Source organism: Ursus americanus, chromosome 2 (assembly GCF_024610735.1).
Source record: "Ursus americanus isolate L20-20 chromosome 2, mUrsAme1.1.p, whole genome shotgun sequence".
Lineage (NCBI taxonomy): Eukaryota > Metazoa > Chordata > Mammalia > Carnivora > Ursidae > Ursus > Ursus americanus.
In genome coordinates, this window is record NC_142128.1 from 73,293,344 (window position 1) to 73,319,428 (window position 26,085).

Here is a 26,085-nt window from a genome sequence, read left to right on the forward strand (position 1 = left end):
CATGATTTCGGGGGCCTGGGATCAAGCCCCATTGGGCTCCTTGCTCATCGGGAAGTCTGCTCAAGGATTCTCTCTCTCCCTCTCCCTCTGCCCTTCCCTCTGCTCACGCACTCTCTCTTTCAAATAAATGAATAAATCTTAAAAAGAAGAAGAAGGAGGAGGAGAAGGAGAAGAAATATACCAGATACAATGCGAGGTGTCGGAAATGGGTAGTGAACAAAACAGGTATGTGCCTCCCTTCATGGAGGTTCCTGTTTGGTTGGGGAGAAGGACATTAACCTGATCAGCATAGAAACAAGTACATAATTACAAATGTTGATAACTATTCAGAAGGAAAAGAATAGAGCTCTATGAAAGTGGTCCAGGTTAGGTCTGGATAGTGTGTAAGCTGGTTGGTGGGCTGTTCTGATGGGTGAGAAGCCCATCTCCTTCAGATAAGTTCCAGGTTCAAGTTCAGCCACCTGCTGGGCCCCTGTGGCTGCCAACTGGAGGGAGTGAGAACCCAAGCGGGAGTCCTGGATGGCACCAGGCATGAAGTGCCCTCTAGTGTTAAGCAAAGAAGGGAATACACACAAGGAAGGGAGTTGGGTAAAGAAGGATGAATGTAAGTGGGGACCTGTTTTGAAGGTGGGTGGCCAGGTCCCTTACCTGGGCCAAGAAGAAGCTCTCAGGGACCTGTGCTGACAGGCTGGGGGAAAGGTTAAAGGGAGCATCCCCTTGGTGTCCAGAGTACATGCCGGCCAATAACACAGATAGTGAGCCGGGAACTGCTCCACTGCTCTGCACGTTTAACTCATTTACACTTCACAAAAGCCATATGAGAAGGTACTGGAAGAACCCTATTTTACAGGTATGGCAACTGAGGCACAGAGGTGAAATAACTTGCCCAAGGTCACATAGCTTATAAATCGCATAGAGCAGAATCAATAGTCCATGTTATTATCTGAGGGGCCCCAGCAGGTCTCTTGATTCCAGGGCAGGTTCTGGATGTTTCAAACGTGCTTGGCTGAGCTGCCCTTTGCAACGTTTTGCCTGAGGACTGATAAAGCAACCCAAACTTCATTTCTCATACAAGTGACACCCCATGTGGATTGGCAGAGGGCTCTCTCTCCAAGACAGCCCCCCTCTCAGGACCCGAGCTCCCTCCATCCGGCTGCACTGCCCTCTCAGCACTTGGCCTCCATGCTTGCTAACTCAGGGAAGAAAGGGATGGACAAGACACGCTGGCTTTTCGTTTCATCATCCCTGGAGCACCACACCAAACGAACTGAGCCTAAACTACTCTGTGGCCCCAGCCTGACTGCAAAGGAGGATGGGGAAAATGTACAGACATGGACAGTCAGGACAACACTGGCCCTTATCCCTGCCGTAAAGTGGAGTGACCCTGAGCCCAGAAGCAGAGGCAAGGGAAGAGTGGATGGCATGAGCAGTGGCTCATTCCATCCCCAAAGGAAGATAATACCCATCAAATTCTGGACAAACACAGCCCGTCCTTGCCTTGGACCAGCCTGTTTTCAGCTTTCACACTCTGCTCCTGCCTCCGGCGTTAGGGGCTTCCTTCTACGCCATGGTCCACGTGGCAGCAGGGAGAAATGGGGAAAATTGGGAAGGGGGGTCACCCCACACCCAGTGGGAAATTGCTCCCCATTTGGGAATGGGGAGGAAAAAATATTTTTTTTATTTTTTGGGTGTATGGGGAGACAGTGTGACCAGGGAGAACCACAGAGACGTGAGGCCCTGGAAGTGTGGTCTGGAACCCCAACCAAGGAATGTGTTCTCCACCCTCCTTATAGAACTTGGCCCCCAGGCCCCCTACCTCAGGATGTTCATGCCTTTCCCTCAAGTGTAGGGTGAGCTGTGACATACTTTTAACCCATAGAACACAGCAAAGGCGATGAGGGGTCACTTCCATGGTGAAGATGCATAAGGTTGTAACACCCATCTTGCAAGGACACTCTTTCCCTTGCTGGTTCTGCTGAGACCAGATGCCACGTCGTGAGCTGCTCTGTGGAGAGAGCCATATGGCAAAGACATGAGGGCAGCCTTTGACCTACAGTCAGCAAGAAACTGAGACTCTGAGCCCAGCAACCCACAAGCACCTGAATCCTACCAATGATTGTGGGAACTTGAAAGTGGATGCTTCCCCAGTTGAGCTCTCTCTCAGTGAGAACCCAGCCTTGGCCAACACCTCGATTGCAGTCTTGCAGAGAACTCAGTGAAGTCCTGCTGGAACTCTTGACCCAAGGAAACCACGAGATAATAAATATGCACTGTTTTAGGCTGCTAAGTGTATGACAAGATTGCTATACAGCGGAAGATGCTAATACTACTTTGGGATCAGCAAAAGTATGAGGGAGAGCATCAGGTTGCTGGGGCCGCCATTACCAAGCACCACAGACTGACTGGGAGACTAGAAACAGCAGAACTACATTGTCTCCCAGTTCTGGAGGCTGGAAGTCCATGATCCAGGTGTGGGCCGGGCCATGATGCCTCCGGAGCCTCTGAGAGAGAATTCAGCCTTGCCGTTCTCAGCTTCTGGTGTCCCCAGGTGTCCCTTGACCTGTGACAGCATGCCTCCAATATATACCCCTTCTCTTCTTCGCCAGCCATTTGGATTGAGGGCTCACTGTTCTTGTATGGCTTCATCCCAACTAATGATATCTTTAACGACCCTATTTCAAATAAGGCCATTCTGAGGTCCTGGGAGTTAGAACTTCAACTTATCTTTTTTTGCAGACAAAACTCAACCGCATCACAGGAAGAAAAAAAGAATAGGATTGACAATTAATGACTGTATCATCTGGAAAACAAACATCTCCATGAGCCTGTTGAACATCTCAAAGCGTCTGTACCTTCCGCACAAGGACTAGTGTCTCTGTAGGTGAGGATCTGAGACAGTGCTGGTGGAGAGGACCCTCCCCTGAGCACCACACCGGAAATGCTTGGAGCAAAGTCTAATTCCACATGCTCAGAGCATACCCGCCCCGGGACCCTTCTCTCACAGCTGCCAGCTACGGCTGTGCCGCCTGCCGCATGGCAGGGGATGGACACGGACTACAAGTCCTTGCAGTCCGCAGTGCCCTCACCCAGGGTCTGGTGCTGGAGCCCTGTCCTGGGTGAATGAAGGGGCCGCGTTCTTGGCTTCAGCCCCTGAACTGCCCACAAGCTGTAACTTTTCCAAGTCTGGGCAGATGCTGCCGCCTTGTGGCAGGAAGGCTCCATGGCCAGACAAGGACACTCTGGAAAGTGAAAGGGGGCATTTTTAGTTATTGTGTTCGGACACCAGTGTAACTGGGGACTATTCCAGGACGCATGGAATGCGAGGGAACAAGAGGCCACGCGGGGTTCTCTAGAAGCTAATCTGGCAGTGTTTTCCAAACTACCCCACGTTCCAGCATTGACTCCCAGCACCAAGCTTCCTCTACTATCCACACTAGCCACCACTCACCGTACACGAGGTTAGCAGTACATGAAAGAGTTTTGAGTTCCTCTGACACAAAGTATAAAGAGTTCCCAACTGTGCCTATTAAAAGGGGGGGGAGAAAAGAGATCTCCTTCTCCATTGCCTATGGACACAACATGTCCCAAACACACTTCTGTTCTGACTTTAGAGATACGTTTCAAATTAATAAAGGAGAAAAAACCCCAGAAAGGGACTTCTGTGTGTGTGTGTGTGTGTGTGTGTGTGTGTGTGTGTGTGTGTGTGTGTGGTGGTGGTGGTAATTTCAAAATATATATATTATTCAGAAATATAAAAGTAAAATTTTGGTTTTACAATTACATTCTATTCTGAATGCTAACTTCTTTTTTAAAATTTTTTATTTAAATTCAATTTAGTTAACATATAGTGTATTATTAGTTTCAGGGGTAGAATTTAGTGATTCATCAGTTGCATATAACACCCCGTACTCATTACATCAAGTGCCCGCCTTAATGCTCATCACCGAGTTACTCCATCCACCCACCCACCTCCCCTCCAGCAACCCCATAGTTAAGAGTCTCTTATGGTTTATCTCCCTCTCTGTTTTCATCTTATTTTATTTTTCCTTCCCTTTCCCCATGTTCATCTGTTTTGTTTCTTAAATTACACATATGAATGAAATAATATGGTATTTTTCTTTCTCTGACTATTTGGCTTAGTGTAACACCCTCTTGTTCCATCATTGCAAATGGCAAGATCTCATTCTTTTTGATGCCTGAGTAATACAATTCCATTGTATATATACCACATCTTCCTTATCCGTTCATCTGTTGATGGGCATTTGCCCTCTTTCCATAGTTTGGCCGTTGTGGACATTGCTGCTATAAACACAGGGGTGAAGATACCCCTTCGAATCACTGTGTTTGTATCCTTTGGGTAAATACCTAGTAGTGAAATTGCTGGGTTGTAGAGTAATTCTATTTATAACTTTTTGAGGAACCTCCATACTGTTTTCCAGAGTGGCTACGCCAGTTTGGATTCCCACCAACAGTGTAAAAGAGTTCCCCTTTCTCTGCACTGGGTGCTACCTTCTGTTTGTTGATAGCAGGGACCAGGTGACCCTGGCAAGATACTTCAACCGATGACTAATGGTAACTTAGCCTCTCTCATCTTCAGACCTTCTGTGGGTAAAGCAGTCAAGTCCTAACAGCTTGGAAGGGTCACCCTTTCCCAGGCTGCTGGGAGGTGATTTTGGGTGCAGTGATATTGCTCAGCTACCCCCTGGTCCCCAACAGCTTCCACTGAGAGTCTCGTCCTGCTTGATGATGAAGGCGCAGCTGGCCTGGTCTGGTCAATGGGCCACATAGTGGCAACTGCCACCCAGAGCCTGGCCCTTCCTATTGCCTCTGGTGATAAGAGGGCCACACTCTGAGTTTCCCTATTTAGAGCCTAGGTCTCTTCTGGTCTGTCAGCTATCCCACTCTTCATGAGTGTCAGAAACCCATAGATTGTGTTCTTTCGGACAAGCTGGGGAGGGGGGTGGGAGAGGAGGCTTGGCTCAGTCACTACTATGTCCCCCATCTTGGATCATGTCAGTGTGGCATCCCACTGGTGAAGCCTTTCTCTGTGCGGCCTGTAGTTTCCCCAAGCTCCACCCGGCTTGTACAGAACACCAGCTTCCTGAAATTCTCAGATTCTCCAAATCTAACTGGTTGTCATTTTATCTCCCCACCTCCTGCCAACCCCACCTTTTGTCAATGCTCCATCCTGGGGTGAGGAAGGGAGACAAGCATTTCAGGTGACCCTTCGCCCTCTGTCCTCCCTCTCACACCCAGCTCCCCGTCTCAGCACCAGGGAGACCTTTGCCCTTCCTCTGTTGTGGGAACTTCACTACCATCTTATTCCGTGTTCCTCTCTGATCAGTGATGTGTCCTGTGACCAGCTCACTAAGCTTGGGCTATCTGAAACTCTTCCAGCTTTTCTTTTTTCTTAAATTTTCTCAACATAGCCTGGAACACCAAACAGTACCTGCCTCATTCTTGATGGTTCTCCCCCCCATGAAACTGTGGATATCATTTATTCAACATATGGGAGCCATGAGCCAATCAGAGTCTAGGCAGTACCGAGTATAATATCTCAAAAAATATTATCCTAGAACAGCGAGAATTTTGCATTTGATAAGCATCTTCAAATAATAAGTACAGGAAGAATAGTCTTAGCTAGTAATTTAGAGAGATTGTTCCAATTAATTGTTGAAATAAATTCTAGGTGGATTAATTAATTGAACAACTGAAGAAAAATCAAATCATTTTTTAAAACTAATAGAATATAGAAATGAGTATTTATCCTATCTCTTAAGGAGTAATTTTCTAAGCTTTAAAGTCATGGAAGAAATAAAATAGGAAAGGAGAAATTAAAATACTTTTAAAAATCTGCCCTGCCCTCCACAGCAATTTAAATAAACAAAATTTGGAGAACATTTCTAGAACACGTAAGAATCAAGGGAATGGGGAGTATACAGAAACCATCATTGCTTCATTGTAGTGTAAATTGATGCCTTTTAGAAAGCAACTTGTCAATACCATATAACCCAGGAATCCCACTATTTGGAATCTACCCTAAGGATCCTGGTTCCAGGATGGCGGAGGAGCAGGAGACCTAAAGTTCGTCTGGTCCCAGGAATTCAGCTAGAGAGCTGCCAAACCATTCTGAATACCTATGAATGCAACTGGAGAATGAAGAAAAGAGTAGCAAAAACTCTATGAAGAGAAAAGTGACCATATTCTGCAAGGAGGAGTTAAGATGGCGGAGGAGTAGGGGACCTCTTTTTCAGCCGGTCCCCTGAGTTGAGCTGGATATCTACCAGACCATTCTGAACACCCACGGAATCAGCCTGAGACGCAGGAAGATACATCTGGATCTCTACAAATGAACATCTCCAGCGCTGAGTATTGAGGTACGAAGCGGGGAGCCGTGAAACCGCGCACAGATATCGGAAGATAGACAGAAGGGGGAGGGAGCCGCCACGTTCAGGCGCTGGGAAGCGGTAGCTACCTGCACAGGGGAGCAGGTGGACTCACGGACTGATGGCACCCGCGAGAGAGCCGACTGAGAACGTGAGTCCGGGAGCACGTGCGTGACCAAACTGAAAACCGGAGCTCTGGAGCGCTCACTGGAACCAGACTAAAACCAGGAGCTCGGGAGCATGCGCGCAACCAGACTGAAAACCAGAGCCCCAGAGCACACGCGAACCACACTGAAACGGGGAGCTCGGAGCGTGTGGGGGAACCGGGGGCAACTGGCGGTGTTAGAAGCACGAAGGACAGAGACGCGCCAGCCCTGGAAGTGAGGGCTGGGACGCCGGCTGTGGGGCGCACATCCCAGGACGCTGCAGGGTTTTTAGCAGCACCCACAGAAACAGAGTTAAAGTGGTCAAGAGAGCTCAGTGGAGAACGGTCCGCAATCCCTCTGTTCTGAGACAGAGGCTAGGATTCGGCTACTGCTGCTCTGACTCTCAGAAGAGGCACAGCAAACCGCCAGGGAAAGCCGCCAGAGAACAAAAGCCTGGAAATACCGGCTCACAGAGTGCCCATCCCCATCCGCCCTCGCAGGGGACACGGAGACTCTACCCAAACAGGGCTGCCTGAGTATCAGCGCACCAGGCCCCTCGCCCAGAAGGCAGGCTGAAAAATCAAGAAGCCCACATCCCTAAGGTCCCTACAAAACAAGAGCACACTGCCTGGGTCCTGGTCCCTGGTCAATAATTTGGGCTCTGGGCAACCCCTCAACCTCTCTTCATCAGAATGACGAGAAGGAGAAATCCCCTCCAGCAAAGTAGAGATAATGAGTCTGCGGCCTCTGCCACAGATCTGATGGATATGGATATAACCAAATTATCAGAAATGGAGTTCAGATTAACAATAGTCAATATGATGTGTAGACTTGAAAAAATATTAACGAAAATATTAACGAGAATATAGGATCTCTAAGGGCGGAAATGAGAGCGAATCTGGCAGAAATTAAAAATGTTATGAATCAAATGCAGTCAAAACTAGATGCTCTGATGGCCAGGGTAAATGAGGCAGAAGAATAAATTAGTGAATTGGAGGATGGGATGGTAGAAGAGAAAGCTAAAACAGAAACTTGGCTCAAAAAAATCCACGCCCAAGAATGTAGGTTACGGGAGATTACTGACTCAAAGAAACGTTCCAACGTCAGAATCATCAGCATCCTCAAGGGGGTGGAGAAAAACAGAGGTCTAGAAGAGATATTTGAACAAATTGTAGCTGAGAACTTCCCTAATCTGGCAAAGGAAACAAGCATTTGTGTCCAAGAGGCAGAGAGGACCCCTCCCAAGCTCAACCACGACAAACCTACGCCACGTCACGTCATAGTGCATTTCGCAAATATTAGATCCAAGGATACAGTATTGAAAGTGGCCAGGGCAAAGAAATTTCTCATGTACCAAGGCAAAGATATCAGGATTACATCAGACCTGTCTACACAGACCTGGAATGAGAGAAAGGGTTGGGGGGGGCATTTTTAAAGCTCTTTCAGAGAAAAACATGCAGCCAAGGATCCTTTATCCAGGAAGGCTGTCATTCAGAAGTGATGGAGAGATAAAGACCTTCCAGAATCGCCAGTCACTGACCAATTTTGTAACCACGAAACCAGCACTACAGGAGATATTAAGGGGGGTTCAATAAAGGTAAAAAGGCCCCAAGAGTGATACAGAACAGAAAGTTACAATCTATGGAAACAAAGACTTTACAGGCAACACGGCATCATTAAAATCATATCTCTCAATAATCACTCTCAATGTGAATGGCCTAAATGCTCCCATAAAACACCACAGGGTTGCATATTGGATAAAAAGACATGACCCATCCATTTGCTGTCTACAAGAGACTCATTTTGAACCTAAAGATACATCCAGACTGAAAGTAAAGGGATGGAATACCATCTTTCATGCCAATGGACCTCAAAAGAAAGCTGGGGTAGCAATTCTCATATCAGACAGATTGGATTTTAAACTAAAGACTATAGTTAGAGACACAGAAGGGCACTATATTATTCTTAAAGGATGTGTCCAACAAGTGGATATGACAATTATAAATATCTATGCCCCCAACAGGGGAGCAGCAAGATACACAAGCCAACTCTTAACCACAATAAAGAGACATATAGATAAAAATATGTTAATAGTAGGGGACCTCAACACTCCACTATCAACAATAGATAGATCACCTAAGCAGAAAATCAACAAAGAAACAAGAGCTTTGAATGCCATACTAGATGAGTTGGACCTCATAGATATATATAGAACACTACACCCCAGAACAAAAGAATACTCATTCTATTCTAATGCACATGGAACATTCTCCAGAATTTGTGTTCTGGGTCACAAAAAAGGTCTCAACTGATACCAAAAGACTGAAATTATTCCCTGCATATTCTCAGGCCACAGTACTTTGAAATTGGAATTCAATCACAAGGAAAAATTTGGAAGAAACTCAAACACTTGGAGACTAAGAACCATCCTGCTCAAGAATGATTCGATAAACCAGGAAATCAAAAATCAATTTAAACAATTTATGGAGACCAACGAGAATGAAAACACAACAGTCCAAAACCTATGGGACACTGCAAAGGCAGTCCTAAGGGGAAAATACATAGCCATCCAAGCCTCACTCAAAAGAATAGAAAAATCTAAAATGCAGTTTTTATATTCTCACCTCAAGAAGCTGGAACAGCAACAGAAGAACAGGCCTAATCCATGCACGAGAAAGCAGTTGATCAAGATTAGAGCAGAGATCAATGAATTAAAAACCAGGAGCACAGTAGAGCAGATCAACAGAACTAGAAGCTGGTTCTTTAAAAGAATAAATAAAATAGAAAAGCCACTGGCAAGACTTAACCAAAAGAATAGAGAAAGGACCCAAATTAATAAAATTAAGAATGAAAAAGGAGAGGTCACAACCAATACCAATGAAATAGGAAGGATTATTAGAAACTTTTATCAATAGCTTTATGCCAAAAAAATTAAGCAACCTGGAAGAAATGGATGCTTTCCTAGAAACCTATAAACTACCAAGACTGAAACAGGAAGAAATTGATTATTTAAACAGACCAATTAATTATGAAGAGATTGAAGCAGTGATCAAAACCTCCCCAGAAACAACAGTCCAGGGCCTGACGAATTCCCCAGGGAATTCTACCAAACATTCAAAGAAGAAATAATACCTATTCTCCTGAAGCTGTTTCAAAAAATAGAAACAGAAGGAAAACTACCAAACTCATTCTATGAGGCCAGTATTACCTTGATCCCCAAACCAGGCAAAGACCCCATCAAAAAGGAAAATTACAGACCAATTTCCCTGATGAATATGGACGCCAAAATTCTCAGCAAGATCCTAGCTAATAGGATCCAACAGTACATTAAAAGAATTATCCATCAAGACCAAGTGGGATTCATCCCTGGGATACAAGGGTGGTTCAACATTCACAAATCAATCAGTGTGATAGATCACATGAACAAGAAAAGAGTCAAGAACTATATAATCCTCTCAATCAATGCAGAAAAATCATTTGACAAAATACAGCATCCTTTCCTGATTAAAACACTTCAGAGTGTAGGGATAGAGGGTAGATTCCTCAAATTCATAAAAGCCATCTATGAAAAGCCTACAGCGAATATCATTCTCAATGCAGAAAAGCTGGAAGCCTTTCCCTTAAGATCAGGAACACGACAAGGATGCCCACTCTCGCCATTATTATTCAACATAGTACTAGAAGTCCTTGCAACAGCAATCAGACAACAAAAAGGGATGAAAGGTATCCAAATCGGCAAAGAAGAAGTCAAACTGTCTCTCTTCACAGATGACATGATACTCTATATAGAAAACCCAAAAGACTCCACCCCCAAACTACTAGAACTTATAGAGCAAATCAGTAATGTGGCGGGATACAAAATCAATGCTCAGAAATCAGTTGCATTTCTATACACAAACAATGAGACTGAAGAAAGAGAAATTAGGGAATCCATTCCATTTACAATAGCACCAAAAATCATACGTTATCTTGGAATTAACTTAACCAGAGACGTAAAGGACCTATATTCTAGAAACTACAAATCACTCTTGAAAGGCATTGAAAAAGACACAAAAAGATGGAAAAATATTCCATGCTCATGGATCAGAAGACTTAACATAGTTAAAATGTCTATGCTACCCAGAGCAATCTACACTTTCAATGCCATCCCAATCAAAATACCAATGACATTTTTCAAAGAACTGGAACAAACAGCCCTTAAATTTGTGTGGAACCAAAAAAGACCCTGAATCGCCAAGGAATTGTTGAAAAGGAAAAACGAAGCTGGGGCATCACGTTGCTGGATTCCAAGCTATACTACAAAGCTGTGATCACAAAGACAGCATGGTACTGTCACAAAAACAGACACATAGACCAATGGAACAGAATAGAGAACCCAGAAATGGACCCTCGGCTCTTTGGGCAACTAATCTTTGACAAAGCAGGAAAAAACATCCAGTGGAAAAAAGACAGTCTCTTCAATAAATGGTGCTGGGAAAATTGGACAGCTATATGCAAAAGAAAGAAATGACCACTCTCTCACACCATATACAAAGATAAACTCCAAATGGTTGAAAGACCTCGATGTGTGACAGAAATCCAACACAATTCTAGAGGAGAACATAGGCTGCAACCTCTTTGACATCGGCCACAGCAACTTTTTTCATGACACATCTCCAAAGGCAAGAGAAACAAAAGAAAAAATGAACTTGTGGGACTTCATCAAGATAAAAAGCTTCTGCACAGCCAAGGAAACAGTCAAAAAAACTAAGAGGCAGCCCACGGAATGGGAGAAGATATTTGCAAATGACACTACAGATAAAAGACTAGTATCCAAGATCTACAAAGAACTTCTCAAACTCAATACATGGGAAACAAATAATCAAATCAAAAAATGGGCAGAAGATATGAACAGACACTTTTCCAGTGAAGACATACAAATGGCTAACAGACACATGAAAAAATGTTCAAAATCATTAGCCATCAGGGAAATTCAAATCAAAACCACCTTGAGATACCACCTTACACCAGTTAGAATGGCAAAAATGGACAAGGTAGGAAACAACAAATGTTGGAGAGGGTGTGGAGAAAGGGGATCCCTCTTACACTGTTGGTGGGAATGCAAGTTGGTACAGCCACTCTGGAAAACAGGGTGGAGGTCCCTTAAAAAGTTATAAATTGAGCTACCCTATGATCCAGCCATTGCACTACTGGGTATTTACCCCCAAAATACAGCATAGTGAAGAGAAGGGCCATATGTACCCCAATGTTCATAGCAGCATTGTCCACAATAGCTAAATTGTGGAAGGAGCCAAGATGCCCTTCAACAGATGACTGGATTAAGAAAATGTGGTCCATACATACAATGGAATATTACTCAGCCATCAGAAAGAATGATTACACAACATTTGCAGCAACATGGACAAGACTGGAGGAGATTATGCCAAGTGAAATAAGTCAAGCAGAGAAAGACAATTATCATATGGTTTCACTCATTTATGGAACATAAGAAATAGGAAGATCGGTAGGAGAAGGAAGGGAAGAATGAAGGGGGGGTAAACAGAAGGGGGAATGAACCATGAGAGACTGTGGACTCTGGGAAACAAACTAAGGACTTCAGAGGGGAGGAGGGTGAGGGATTGGGATAGGCCAGTGGTGGGTATTAAGGAGGGCGCATATTGCATGGTGCCCCGGGTGTTATATGCAAATAATGAATCATGGAACATCGCATCAAAAAGGGGGATGTACTGTATGGTGACTAATATAACAAAATAAAAATTATTAAAAAAAAAAAAAAGGAATCTACCCTAAGGAAAAGAAGACTCAAATTACACATGATTTTTTATAATCCTATTTATGTTGCATCGGATGATCATTTTACACATCTGACTCTCCCACCAGACACTGCAGCATTTGTGTTCCTCTCCCCTCTGAACCCCAGAGTCTAGCACATGGTAGGTGTGAAATAAATAGTGCAGAATAACTATTTTGTTGTATTTTTATCATATCAGAAATGGAAACAATCTTAATTTTCAATAATAGGGGAATGATTAAATAAAATACATTATAGTCACTTGATGGGGCTATAGTCAATTTTATCACTATTGTTATAAGACATGAAAAAAAATCTTACATCATCGCAGCGAGTACAAATCTTATATTACATACTCAGTTGTGCCGAAAATGTAACTTTGTTTAATTTGCTATAGGCAGACTTACTTTCTCCTTCGAGTCCCCATTGCGTGAAAGGTTATGTTCCTGGTTGGCTCCACTCTGGGGACTCTTGGGCAATTCTGTCTTGTTCCCACTTCTCCTCCCAACTGTTTTGCTTTCCCCTGGAGTTGCGCCCAGTACTTTGTCATTACCTGCTCTTGATGGCTCCCACCAGGATGTTCACTGACCTCTGTCTTCTTTGGTCATGGATCCATGCCGGATTTGGATTGTTCTGTGTTCCCTAATGTGCAGATTCCTCAGGCCAGCCTCTGTTTTAGCCACATTCAGTCTGTTTCATCAAATGACTCTGGGTCTGTGAGTTCTGAGAGGTGGTGTCAGGTCCTTGCACCTTCTCTGGGTCACAGGGCCATCGCTGCTCTCATGTGGCTCTCAGTGTAAGGACTTCTGCCACACTTAGCACTTCTCCGGACTCTTTTCAGGAAGGTGGTTCAGGTCTCATCCACGAGGTCCTGGGGGAGCAGACCGTGTGGGAAAAGGGCCCAAGACACACATGTTCCTTTTGATTCTCCGCATTCCTGTCCTAGCCCGTTGGACCGTATCAAGTCTCTGAGGCGAGAAAAACAGATTCTAGCTGTTTAAGTACTTTCAGATGCTTTTTTCTTTGGCCCGGGTCTCAGCTTTTGAAATTTTAAACCCAATAATTGCTTATTATTTGTTCCTATTCTAACAAGCCTCCAGAGACAGCCTAGGAAAAACAAAGATATAAAATACAACAGCATAAACCAGAGTAAAGTTTAAACTCATTGATTAATGTCTCAAAACTCTGGTCCACTACAAAATACCAAAACAAGCAAACACATCCCCAAAATTGCTTGTAGGACATCATTATAATTGTGTAAACATTATATGTAAACATATGTACAAACATTATAAAGGAACAGAGAAAATATTAAACTAATTGATATGCTGATGAGAAGAGAGTAGGGGTGATTATTTTTCTTTAACACATTTCCTTCCTATTAGTTGGATATAAATATCAGCCGTGTTGTTTCTGGGAAAAAAATCAATTTATTTTTCCTCCAATAATAAGAGTATATTTCCCAGCTGGTCTCACCAACCGCTGATATGACTTCTTTGCTCCGGCAACATGAATCTCCTTACCTACAACCTGCTCACGCCAGCCTCGATTTTGCTTAGCCCAGTGGTTCTCAAACTTCAGCTACATCAGAATCACCTGGAAGCTTGTTAAAACACACATCGCTGTGCCCCACCCTAGGGTTTCTGATTTCTCACCCCAGGGCTGGGCTGGGGCCTGAGAATTTGCATTTTTAACAAGTTCCCACTTGGTGTTGATGGTGGTGGTTAGGGACCACTCTATCTATCTACCTATCTATCGATCTATCTGTTTATTTATTTTAGAGAGAGGATGTGCAAACGGGGGGAGGGGCAGAGGGCAAGGTAGAGAGAGAATCTTAAGCAGGCTCCACGCTCAGAGCAGAGCCCAATGCCGGGCTCAATCTCACCACCCTGAGATCATGACCTGAGCAGAAACCAGGAGTGAGATGCTTAACAGACTGAGCCACCCATTCCCCGCCCCCCCCCCCCCCCCGCAGGACCATAGTTTGAGAACCACTGGCTTAGCCACACCTTCCTCCTAAGATGTCGCTTCATTTTTCATCCCTCCCTCCTTCCCTTCCCTTCTATTTCTTCCTTCCTCTCTACCTTGTTTCCTTCCACAAACACTTAATGAGAAGCTAACATGCCTAGTAGGCAAGACGCACTCTTTAAAAAGATTTGTTTTGGCGAGAACCACTCTATGTTCCATGCACCTCACCTACCTTTCTTCCACAAATTCTCAGAACTCTGATTACTCTGTACCACTATCACTTACATAATTCAGCACTTACAAACTCCTGCATACCTTTGTAGTTGTTTAACTCCCCCCCCCCTTTCTTTAACCAGCCCTTTGAGGCTCAAACAGACTCTCCTCTGTCTCCTTCATGGCACAGCCCCAGTGTTTGCTGTATGGGACCCCCCCCCACCAAGGGGCAGGTGTCCCAGGGATTAACAGAGCACTGGCTGTAGAAACTTGTCTGGTCCGGCTGCTCTCCCTGCCCCTACTAGTCCTGATGTGCAAGGTCTCTCGCCCTGTCCTTGCTGGTTCATTTTCCATGTTCCTACTCCCCTTTTACAGTAAGAAAGCCCCCCAGGACCACTCCCAACAGGCTCAACTTACATCAAAACCAATTCCCAAAGACTGTTGTGCTGAGGTGACAGGAATAAACTATTTACTGTTTTAAAAATGGATTTTATGGGGCGCCTGGGTGGCTCAGTCGGTTGAGTGTCTGCCTGGGGCTGGGAGCCTGCTTCTCCCTCTCCCTCTGCCTGCTGCTCCCCCTGCTTGTGCTCTCCCTCTCTGTCAAATAAATAAGTAAAATCTTTGGTATAAAAAATGGATTTTATTATAAAAGTTATAATTACATAGTTTTATATTTTAAAATACAGGAAGCTAAAGAAAAAAATTAAAATTTACCCATAACTCTACCCTATAAAGATACCCAGTTTTAACATCTGAATGCTTATCTATCATGTGTATTTTCCCACAAAATTAAACTATTCTGTAAACTCTTTTTCCAAGTCATGTTTTTTCATTTGCCGGTATACCCTGACTTATTTGCTGATGTCATTTCATCTTCTATAACATCATTTTAGATGGTTACAGAGCATTACATCATATACGGAGACTATAAATTCAACAACCAATCCTTTATTGGTTTATAATTACTTTTTAACATGAGTAACGATTCAGTGAATACCCTTATTCATTTGTCTTCGTACACCTTCCAATGATTTTATCAAATGAAACTTTTAAAGATTGTGATGGCATATTGAAAAATTGCCATCCAAAATATTTACAATCTTTCAAGTCTTTGCTTGGAATGGGGGAGGGGGACATAAGCCTCTGCTCGCAGAGCTCCTTCCTCCTAGAGCACTTGGAGACCTGCCACGTAGCTGGCATCCTGGAGCGTCACTGCATTCCTGAGAGCCACTGTTTCTTGGGTCCCTTGTTTTCCTCGGTCTTAGCTGACTCCTTTATTTGCTGAAGCATGTTGCTAATCATTTACTAACAAAGGAAGCTCAACAGGGAAATTTCTCCAGTCTTTGCATTTCTAAAAATATCATTATGAATAAGACAACAAGGTTGACCTAATGGACACATAAGAAATGTACTAATGAAAGAAAACATACTCTTTTAAAATAGAGACTTTAAAAATTTTTCAAGAATTGACCACCATGGTAAATCATAAATCAATTTTCAACAAATTTCAAAGAGTATCAAACAGATCTTATCATCTGATCACAAAAGAATTATGTTAAAATTCAGTAACAAAAAACATACCATATTTTTAGAGCCATGGATTTGGAAATTTTATAACAGATCTCTAAATATGGGAAGTGTTAAAATAGAAATAATATGAATTAGAAAAATATTTCAATATAAATATAAAAAACACTAAATTTCAAAACTAAAACATTTGAGGGAAATTTATAAACTTCAATTGTATTAGAAAAGAGAAGTATGGCTGAATACTAAATAATTAAACTGGATTAAATATCCAACTAGAGATGTCAGAAAAAGACCCACAGAAGAAAACCAAGTAAAGGTGAAGAGGGAAAATGTAAAAAAAAGAGCAACACTTGAAATAGAAATATAAAATACAGACAAACAACAAGATCAAAGGGATTAACAAAGCTCTGGAAAGATGATTCAAGTAAGGAAAGCAAAGCAAACAATACCAGGAATTAAAAAAGAGTAACTAACAAGATTAAAGATAATAGAGGAATGTTATACATAACTTAAAGCCAATTAACTTGTATTCTTAGGTGAAATGGACGAACTCCTAGAGAAACAGAACTAACTGGTAACCACCAACTCTGCCTGAAAAATGTAACTGGTAGCAACTGCCTCTAACAGATTTATAACTGTTAAAGAAATTGAATCTCAAAGGAAACACTGGGCCCAAACAATTATAAAGGTGAGTTCTGTCAGATATTTAAGAGATGGGGGTAGATAATCCACATTTACTCAAACTCTTATAGAAGGTAATGGGAGAGGCAATTGTCCCAAATTTATTTTATGAGAGTAATGGAAGCTGGATCCCTAAACTGTACAGAGAAAGTATGAAAAAGAAAAAAAGAGTAGTCATATTTATGAATACAGGTTTTTTAAAAAACCTAAGTGAAATATTCTAAACATAATGTAGCTATGTTTTTCCCCCAAATAATATAAGTTTATTCCAAGAAGTTGTATTGGAAAATATCTTAATATAATTCATCCCATTAGACATTTAAAGAGATATTCACCCCAATAGGTCTAGAAAAAAATGTGACATGACATTCGACATTTATCCAGTAAAAAAAAAATTAAAACCCACATCTTAGTAAACTAGAAACAGTAATTTTCTTTACCTGATCAAAGAAATCTATTTAAAATAAAAAACAACGCTACAGTATTAACATGGTAAATCATTAGTGAAACATTAAAAGTAGTGCTTTTAAATTCAGGAACAAAATTAAGATTGCAGTAAAGATTTTAGCCAGCTTGACAAGGCAAGAAAGAAAGAGAAAAAGTATAAGAATGAACAAAGGATGAAATAAGATTCTCATTATTTGCCAGTGATATGAATACTCACATGGGAAACTCCAAATAATCTGGAGGTTTATTGTTAGACTTACTGACAGTTTAGCAAAATTGCCAAGTTTAAAATCAATATACAAAATTATTTAATTTGGGGGCACCTGGGTGGTTCAGTCAGTTAAGTGCCTGCCTTCGGCTCAGGTCATGATCTCCGGGTCCTGGGAAAAGCAAATCAAGTCCCTTGTTATATCATATATAAAAATAAATTCCAGATGGATTAAAAATTTAAATGTAAAAGACAAAACATTTAGAAAAGACAAAACATAGCAGAAGAGTATCGACTTCAAGGAAAAGAAGGGTTTTATTTTGTAATAAACGAAAGGAAAAGTGGATATGCTTAATACATTAATATACTATATATAGCTGAATACTTTGATACTGTTTATGGTGCTAAAGAGAAAGAGAAGAAAAGCCACAAGGTCAGAGAACATAATTGCATCACATACCTAAGTAACAAAGGAATTTGTATCCAGAATATAGGAAAAACACCCACAAATCATAAGAAAAATAAAAATAAATCAAAGGAGGGCTGATAAAAGACATCTCACTTTTCACTAAGAGACTAAAAGGGCCCCAAAACATACAAAAAGATGTTCAGTAAGATGAGTAATCGGGAAAATGCCAATTAAAAAAACCACAATGAAAGAACATTGCATACTCAACAGGTTAGCTAAGATTTTCAAAATCTGATGTCAAGAGTTGGAGATGATGTAGAGAAACAGAAGCTCTTAAATGCTGTGGATGAAGTGCTTACTAGAACGAGACTGAAAAACAATTCAGAATTATCTAATAAGGTTGAAAATGTGCATATCTTATGATCCAGCAATTCCACTGCTGGGCATAGACCTGAAGGAGCTCTGGCACACGCACGCCAGGTGGTCTGCAGGAGAGCCTTCATGCAAGCGCTGTGTAGAACAGCAAAAAACGGGACACAACCCAAATGACCCTCAACAATAGAACGCATAAAGTGTGGTACGGACGTAAAGTGGATGAACTATAGTCACAGGCATCAGGAATGCATCTCAAAATACCATCTTAACCATCGTACGTTGCTGGTGGGGACGTAAAATGGTGTAGCCACTTTGGAAAACAGTGTGGCAGTTCCTCAAAGACTTAAGCATAGCCTTCACCATATGACCCAGCAATTCTACTCTTAGTATTCTCAAAATAAAAACATAGATCCATGCAAAAAACAAAAACAAAACCCAAAACAAAAAAACAAACCCCAAATACAGACAAAACAAACAAATAAACAAACAAAAAAAACCCCCAAATTGCATGAATGTTTATTTATCCATAATAGTTCAAACTATTTATCCATAATAGTTCAAAAGTGGAAACAGCCCAAATTGCGAATCAGCAACGGATGGATAAAATAAAAAAATGTAGCATAGCCACAGAACGGAGCATTACTCAGTCTTAGAAGGAAGGAAGTACTGATACATGCTACCATATGAATGGATGAACCTCGGAAACATTATGCTAAGTGAAAGAAGCCAGTTGCAAAAGATTAGATATTGTATGATTCCATTTACATGAAATGTACAGAATTGGCAAGTCCATAGACACAGAAAGTAGATCAGTGGTTTCCAGGGCCTGGGGGAGGGGAGGGTGGAGAGTGACTTCTAAGGAGTATAGGGTTTCTTTTTGGGGTGATGAAAATGTTCCAGAGTTAAATAGTGGTGGTGGTCGCACAGCTTTGTGAATATACTAGACGTACTAAATACCATAGAGTTGTACACTTTAAAAGGGTAAATTTTATGTCATGTCAATTATATCTTAATAAAACTGTTGTTTAAAAGCAAATATACGGTTAAGCAAAAAAAAAAAAACAAAACAGAAGAACACAGAAAGCGTGATTTCACTTATATAAAGATCAAAAATAAGGAAAAATAAGCGAGGCACTGGTTAGGAATAAATACTGATGTGAAAAAGTATAAAGAAAAGCAAGGGAATGATCACCACAAAATTTGGGCAGAGGGAGGGGACGATCTGATCAGGGAGGGAGGGCCTCAAAGATGTCAAAGGAACCAATAATATTCTCTTTCTGAGGCGAGGTGGTGGGTATATGGGTATTTGTGGTATTATCTTAATAGGATAGATTATCCTTTCAAGTGAGGTTCAACTCTCTAATGTATGTATCTGTACATTAAGTTTATATCTATTTATCTATCTAGATATATGCATACTCACATGTGTACTTCCTGACTCCTAAAAATTAAATCCCTATTTTCTATCCTTACACTGGATATTAAGTTTGTGGTCCGCCCTTTTTTATGGATGTCATAAGTATCTCTGAGCATATTAACTTGAATATTTTTTAAATTCCCTTCTTTAAGCTACCCATTTCTTGACGATTGTTTCTCTCTCCCTCTTTCTCAGTAAAGGCCCTCCTAAGGCATCTGGTTATCCTTGGTTGTTTATTCGTATTTTAAAGCAGCAGACTGGGAGTTCCATGTCCACATACGGGCTTTGCTTCATGCAGGTGGGGTGGGAGCCAGCAGTTACCTTGACATCTAAATGCCATTTGGGGAGTATCTTTTCTCTGGAACCATTCAGTGTCTCAAGAGAAAAAGCCCTCTGTTGGTGTTTGTTTGGGAGTTTTGTTTGTGTGTGGTTGTTGATTGTTTTATGGCCCTGGGGAGGCTGGTGCATGGCTTCTGTGTATTTTGAGCAAGGGCTTTTGGTAAGCGTTTAGCCGATCTGCGTGTACAGGATTTCAGCAAAGTCCCGCTGCCCAACCCAGGTGTCACTCCTGGCTTCATTCCACTTGGCATTTGCTAGGTCCATGTCCACTGGGCTCTGCAGAGCATGGCAGCCCCTCCTCTATTTTATTCCCCAACACACACAGCCTCCCCACCCCCCACCCCCATTCCTGCTCTCTGCTTCATCAGCTGTCGCTCCGCCATCTCTTCATGGCTTCCAAGTGTCTGTTGGTGTCTCTCATCTGTTGATGACCTCCCTATGGGTCTCTGTTACAGGATTGCAGGGTTCTTGTCTCATGCAGTCAAAGAACGAATCTCGCGGACACGAAAGGGTGAAGTGAGATGGAAGTTTATTAAGTGAAGGAGGGAACAGAAAGGAAAGAAAAAAAGCTCTCTAGAGTGAGAGGGGTCCCAAATGGGTTGCCCTGTGGGCTTTTACTGCCCGTCTTTTATTGAGAACCAACTGGAAAGCTTGTGGCCTTGAAATACTTTTGCTGTCTTGGTTTGAGCAAGGACTATTGATACCACTCATAATGGCTTACTTCTTTGAGGTCTGGTCATTCTCTGTGATTACAGTGTAGCTGCCAGAATAAAATACTCCCTAACCAGGACACCTGGGTGCCTCAGTCAGGTAAGCAGCTGCCTGTGGCTCAGGTCATGATCCCGCGGGATTGAGTCCTGGGATTGAGTCCTGCATCAGGCTCCTTGCTCAGTGGGGAGCCTGCTTCTTCCTCTGCTTTGCTGCTCCCCCTGCATGTGTTCTGTCTCTCTCTGACAATAAATAAAATCTTTAAAAAAGAAATACTCCCGTCAGGTTAGGGAGTGGTAGTCTGGTTTGTTCCCTTATCTCTGGTTGTGTAGGCCTAGCATTTCTCCACATTTGGGGTGTCTGTGAGCCTGGTCATGTACCCCCCTGTGTGAGCCTAGTTAAGGGGAGTCAGAGACCTCCTATCTCTCCCTGCCTAGACCTTAACCCTTTCCTTACTCATCTTCACTGCTCAAGAATTTATACATTTTAATTCCTTCTTATTATTTAGAGGGATCTTTGAAGGGAGAGAAAACATGTATAGTAAATCTGTCACCTTTAACCAGAAATTAGGTTACTTTTAAAATAAAAATAAATGGAAGAAAATCACTGATGTTTATTGAGCTCTAGCTAAGGTTAAGGGCCATGCACTGGTCTAAGAACTTCACATGTATTATCTTGCTAATCTTCACAACAACCCTATGAGGTAAGCGCTCTTTTTTTTTTTTTTTTCTTACTTTACGGGTGAGAAAACTGAGAGATGAAGACAATAAATCATTGCCAAAGATCTCAGGGATAAGCAAGTAGTTGAACCAGGGTATAAACACAGGCAGTCTGACTCCAGGAGCACTGTCCCAAATCATCATGTGACATTAGATAGATGGTGATAGACAGACAGGTAGATAGATACAGAGGTCGACAGATAGACTGGTAGATAGATAGCCAGCCAACCTGAAGGTCCTATAATCAGTGGTGGTAGTGAAAGAGTAAAATCCATGTCCTAAACTGAAAGAATGAAAAACTGCTCAGAATGAAAAATAAAAAGCAACCCTCCCTTAATCCATTGGCAGGACAGACACAGATAAAAAACTAGCTGCAAAGTTAATAAGAAACATGGTTTTTCCCAAAGTCATGCAGCAGATGTGAAATGGTATAAAGAATAGAGCCCCCCCCGCCATCTGAGTGGCCTCTATCCTCTTACCAGACATGCTCACAGACTCGCTGTGCTGGGATCCCCAATTGCTAAATGGCCCTCATGACAGCAGGAACCCAAACCTTACGGGAGATGCTTCCCCTCTTCCCTCTTGTTGAGCTTCGTTCTACAGTTCCTCTGAAATACCCTCCCTCATGGCAGTGAGTCAATAAATGTGATTTCGTCAGATGACAGGTTTGTGCCTGGTGGTCTTGGCTGATTAGGTTTCACGATAGGGATGTGTGTTCTTAGACATTCATTCCTTTGGCTTAAATGCATGAGGTTTCTACAGTGTCAGTGTCCCAGGAGGAGTCAGACACGGAAAATCTCATGAAAACCTTCAGAAAGAGGGGCACCCTTGGGAGGAAGAGAGGTTGGGACTTGAAGGCACATCTAGCTACTTTGTATTTTGTCCTCCGGTTGGCTTAGTACTCTCATCCTGCCTGGCCTCCAGGAATCCTCTGTTTTCCTTGTCAGTTTCCATCCTGCCTGGGGCACCTTGCAACTGCCATTTCTGAGCTACAAATGATCTCCACCCCTTCCCTAGGAAGTACCTATTTTAGTCTAATGGAGCTTCATGATAAGAGAGAGAGAGGATGTCTAGCCCTCAAGCCCACTGCCATGATGAAGCTTCCCTAATCCAGGGCAGCATAATTTTGAGAAGGAAGAGCCTCTGTCCCAGCCTTGACGACATTAGGGTTAGGGACAGGAGGGAAATGGAGGTGGGAAACATCACTACTTTTCCAGATCCAGTTAAAGGGTCCTCAGGGCTTTGACGGCCATAGATGAGTCCCCCTGAACCTAAGGTTATCATTATTGTTGTTGTTATTATTGATATTATTGATACTTTTTACACTGGTATTGTATTTTTAATTGGTATTGTATTGTGTTGTTCTGAGTACCTTCACATTGGTCTTCTTTCTCCCAGTCAAGTACACACAGCACAAGTGATCAGTCCGTCATTTTACAGTTGAAGAAACCTAAGGCCAGGGAAGTCATGGCTACTTGCCTAGGTTGGTGACAGAGCAGAGAGCAAAAACCACAGCCTCCTGACCCCAGTCAAAGGTCACTCTAATTTCTCCCAACAGAATAGAAGAACCTTGGGGTGCCTGGATGGCGCAGTCGTTAAGCATCTGCCTTCGGCTCAGGGCATGATCCCAGGGTCCTGGGATTGAGCCCCACATCAGGCTCCTCCGCTGGAAGCCTGCTTCTTCCTCTCCCACTCTCCCTGCTCGTGTTCCCTCTCTTGCTGGCCGTCTCTCTCTGTCAAATAAATAAATAAAATCTTAAAAAAAAAAAAAAAGAATAGAAGAACCTTGAATAGTGGGGTTGGGAGAATCACCTGAACCTGGGGTGTGTGAGCTACGGCTATGCCCAAAGCCTAGACCATCAGTTCCGAGTGGGCAGAACTACAGAGAACAGAAATTCGTTTCTATTTCCCCATTTCCAACCCAGAACCCACCTATTAACCCCACCTCCAGAAGCCTCTCAGCCCAAAGGAGAGAGCGGAGCCATGCCCTGGGCTCAGATTATGTAAGTGGAGGTTGGGCCACTGCCAGCTGTCAGGATAGGAATGGGTGGAGAGGGCCCTGCCTCTGCCCTGGCCTCAGAAGGGTGAGTGTGGGCAGAAGAATGCAGACAGGCGGCCCCGAGCCAGGCCAGGTAGGTCTTTGCCTTGCAGTCAGCTCTGAACGGACAGGTTCAAACCAGTTTGTGGCTTAGCCCACACTTCAGAATGGGGTGGTGCTGGCGGGGTTTTTGTTGTTGTTGTTGTTTTTTGCCCCTACCCTAAAGCAGGCCGTCCAGAAAGAGTGTGGACAAGGCAAGAAGTGGTGCGTTGGGACAAATGTGCTTCAGGAAGGCGACAGTGTTCAGGACCGGAGGCCACTTCTGTTCTTCAGAGCACTGGTCCCTGAAGTCAGGTATTACACCCACAGACCCTCTGTAGTCTTTATTGGGAGTGTTCCAGGCATTGATGTCTCTTTCACTCAGTCCTGCTCTCCTGAATTCACTTTCACCCTTTTATCCATTCTTCATACAGCACCCAGAGTGAGCTTCCGAAATGCACCCCTGACCATGTGACTCCCCTGGCCTGAGTCTCCCAGTGGTCCTCCCTCTTGGGCGTCAAGTCCAAACTCCTCAGCATGGCCAGCCAGGCTCTGCTCTGGAAGAGTCTGCCTTCAGCCTCACCTTGCCCCTCTCTCCTCACCGCTCACCAAGCAAAGCTGAATTTCCTGTGGCCGGCTCTGTGCTTTCTGGCCTCGGGATCTTTGCATTGGTTATTTCTGCTGCCTGGAAGGCCCACTGTCTCCACCCCTTAAGCCTTTTCCCTTTCTCTTCCCACTTACATAGTTCAGATCCCTCAGATGTGAGCTCATTATCTTCTTCAGTGGGGCTCAGCAAAGGCTACCTCTCTTCCCTCCTCCGTCTGTACCAATACTGTACCTCTTACAGTACGGTCGGTCCCCTTACGTGTTCCAAAAATACTCCTTACGACAATTGTCGCTATTTATTTCATGTCCATCTCATCCTTTGCTGGACCGAATTGAATGTTCCATGAGGACAGGGAACCCGTCCTACTCACCACTGTATCTTCAGCGCTGTCTGTGAGTGAGTCAGTGACATTCAGTTTATCGAGGACCTAATAGTCAGATTCAGCAAAGACTGGCTGAGCATCCACTGTGGTCAAACGTATGCAAATTCACTTACAATCTTAATTTATTTAATCCCCAAGAACTCTCTGCTAAGATTTGGCGTTCCAGAGCTGAGGTTAACACATTGAAATAATGAGTATTAGACAAGCTTATATGTGTTGAAAAGCACAGGCCTGGCACATAGTAGGTGCTCAATAAATATTATTCAATGGACAAATACATTTGAAAAAAGCAGCCTTTTGATGAAGAAGATAAGTGACATATTTTACAACTCGTAAGTGCTAGACCTAGAATTTGGACCCAGGCCTCGCGGCTCAAGTCCAGAGCTTGGCCAGCAGGGAAGCAGAGAGGTACACAACCTCGGTCTGCCCTGGAGAAACAGAGAGTAAAGTTGTTAAGAAAAAGATACAGACACAGGAAACAACCGAAGACATACTCGCCTCCGTGATTTGGGACTGAAGAAACTGACACGAACAGTCAATGAAATGGGAAATCAGAGAAGGGAGAGACACACAGGGCAGCAAGGGATGCCTGCAGCGATGGAGAGGCGGGAAAGGGCATTCCAGGAGGCTGAGACAGCAGAAGGAAGGGCGGAGAGGAGCAAGTCAGCACGAGTGGCCGCCCCACAACCAGACTGCGCACGTTCCCGAGTGGTAAGACAGGCAACGTGGACAGGAGAGGTGATGTCTGGAGCTGGGGGCCTGCGTGGCAGACAGAGAGGCGGCTGGCTGCACTGGCAATGGCAAGGCACTTGAGATTTGGGATTTAGGGGGCAGCCTGATGCTAGTGGAGTTCCAGAAAGATTATCTGGGAGTTATGCAAGCTGAACTTCAGCAAAGGGGAAAGAAGACAAGGCTGGGAGGCGGGATGGACAGGTGGAGGAGGGAAGAGAGGTAGCCTTTGCTGAGCACCTAGAAGGCCCTGCATAAAAGAGCTCTCATTTGATCCTGTCGACAGCCCCGAATGCTGTGTATGGTTCTCTGTGTTTTGCAGATAAGGAGGTGACGTCAGCAGCCTGGCGTTGCTTAGCCAGAGAGGTCCCAGAACTGATGCTTGGCTGTTGGCCTTGCAGGCAAACAGCCTCTCCTCCGCATCGCAGGCAGTGGATGGGATCTGACAGCCCAGTTAGGAGACTGTCCCCCGGGGAGGTCACAGGCCCGTGGCTTTGGGTTTTGAGAAACTTTCCTGAGCTAACAGGAGCATGCCTGTGTGAGGGACATGGCTCCATAGCCTCATGGCAGGTGTGCCCTGACGTGTCAGCCTCGGGGTCAGGAGCAGCGCAAGGTCAGTCCCAGGGGATGTGTCTGGGCTGGAGCCACGTGGCAAGCTGACTCCCCAGTGAAGTCTCAGGAGACGTCATTGGAGCCTGACAGCCCACCTGGCCTGGGAGTCAGGGTAGCTGCCTGGGGTTCTGGTCCTGGAAGCATCCCTAAGGGACTCTGGGTCAGTGACTGAATCTTTTTCTCCAACGGACGAGCTTCCCCATCTGTAAAATCCAATGATGAATCTCAGCTTTCTCTTCTGTGTCTTGAGATCCAGATGACCTTGTAGCTGGGGGCAGGTTTGCTCCCTGAGGCATGCCGGGCTGCTGGAAGAGATGCTGTTGTCAGAGATCAGGAGGTGA

At 43.7% G+C, this 26,085-nt stretch overlaps 1 protein-coding gene across 1 annotated transcript in view; it reads right to left on the reverse strand.

Moving 5' to 3' along the window:
- The window catches only part of FCAMR (Fc alpha and mu receptor), a 34,586-nt gene extending 21,332 nt beyond the window's left edge, over nt 1-13,254 (reverse strand). The window contains exons 1-2 of the mRNA XM_045787758.2: nt 12,877-13,254; nt 1,867-2,005 (exon numbers count right to left, since the gene is read on the reverse strand). Of these exons, the coding sequence (XP_045643714.2) occupies nt 1,867-1,942 (76 nt within the window). The 5' untranslated portion in view covers nt 1,943-2,005; nt 12,877-13,254. The remainder of the gene's footprint in view (nt 1-1,866; nt 2,006-12,876) is intronic.
- Nucleotides 13,255-26,085: the final 12,831 nt, after the last annotated feature.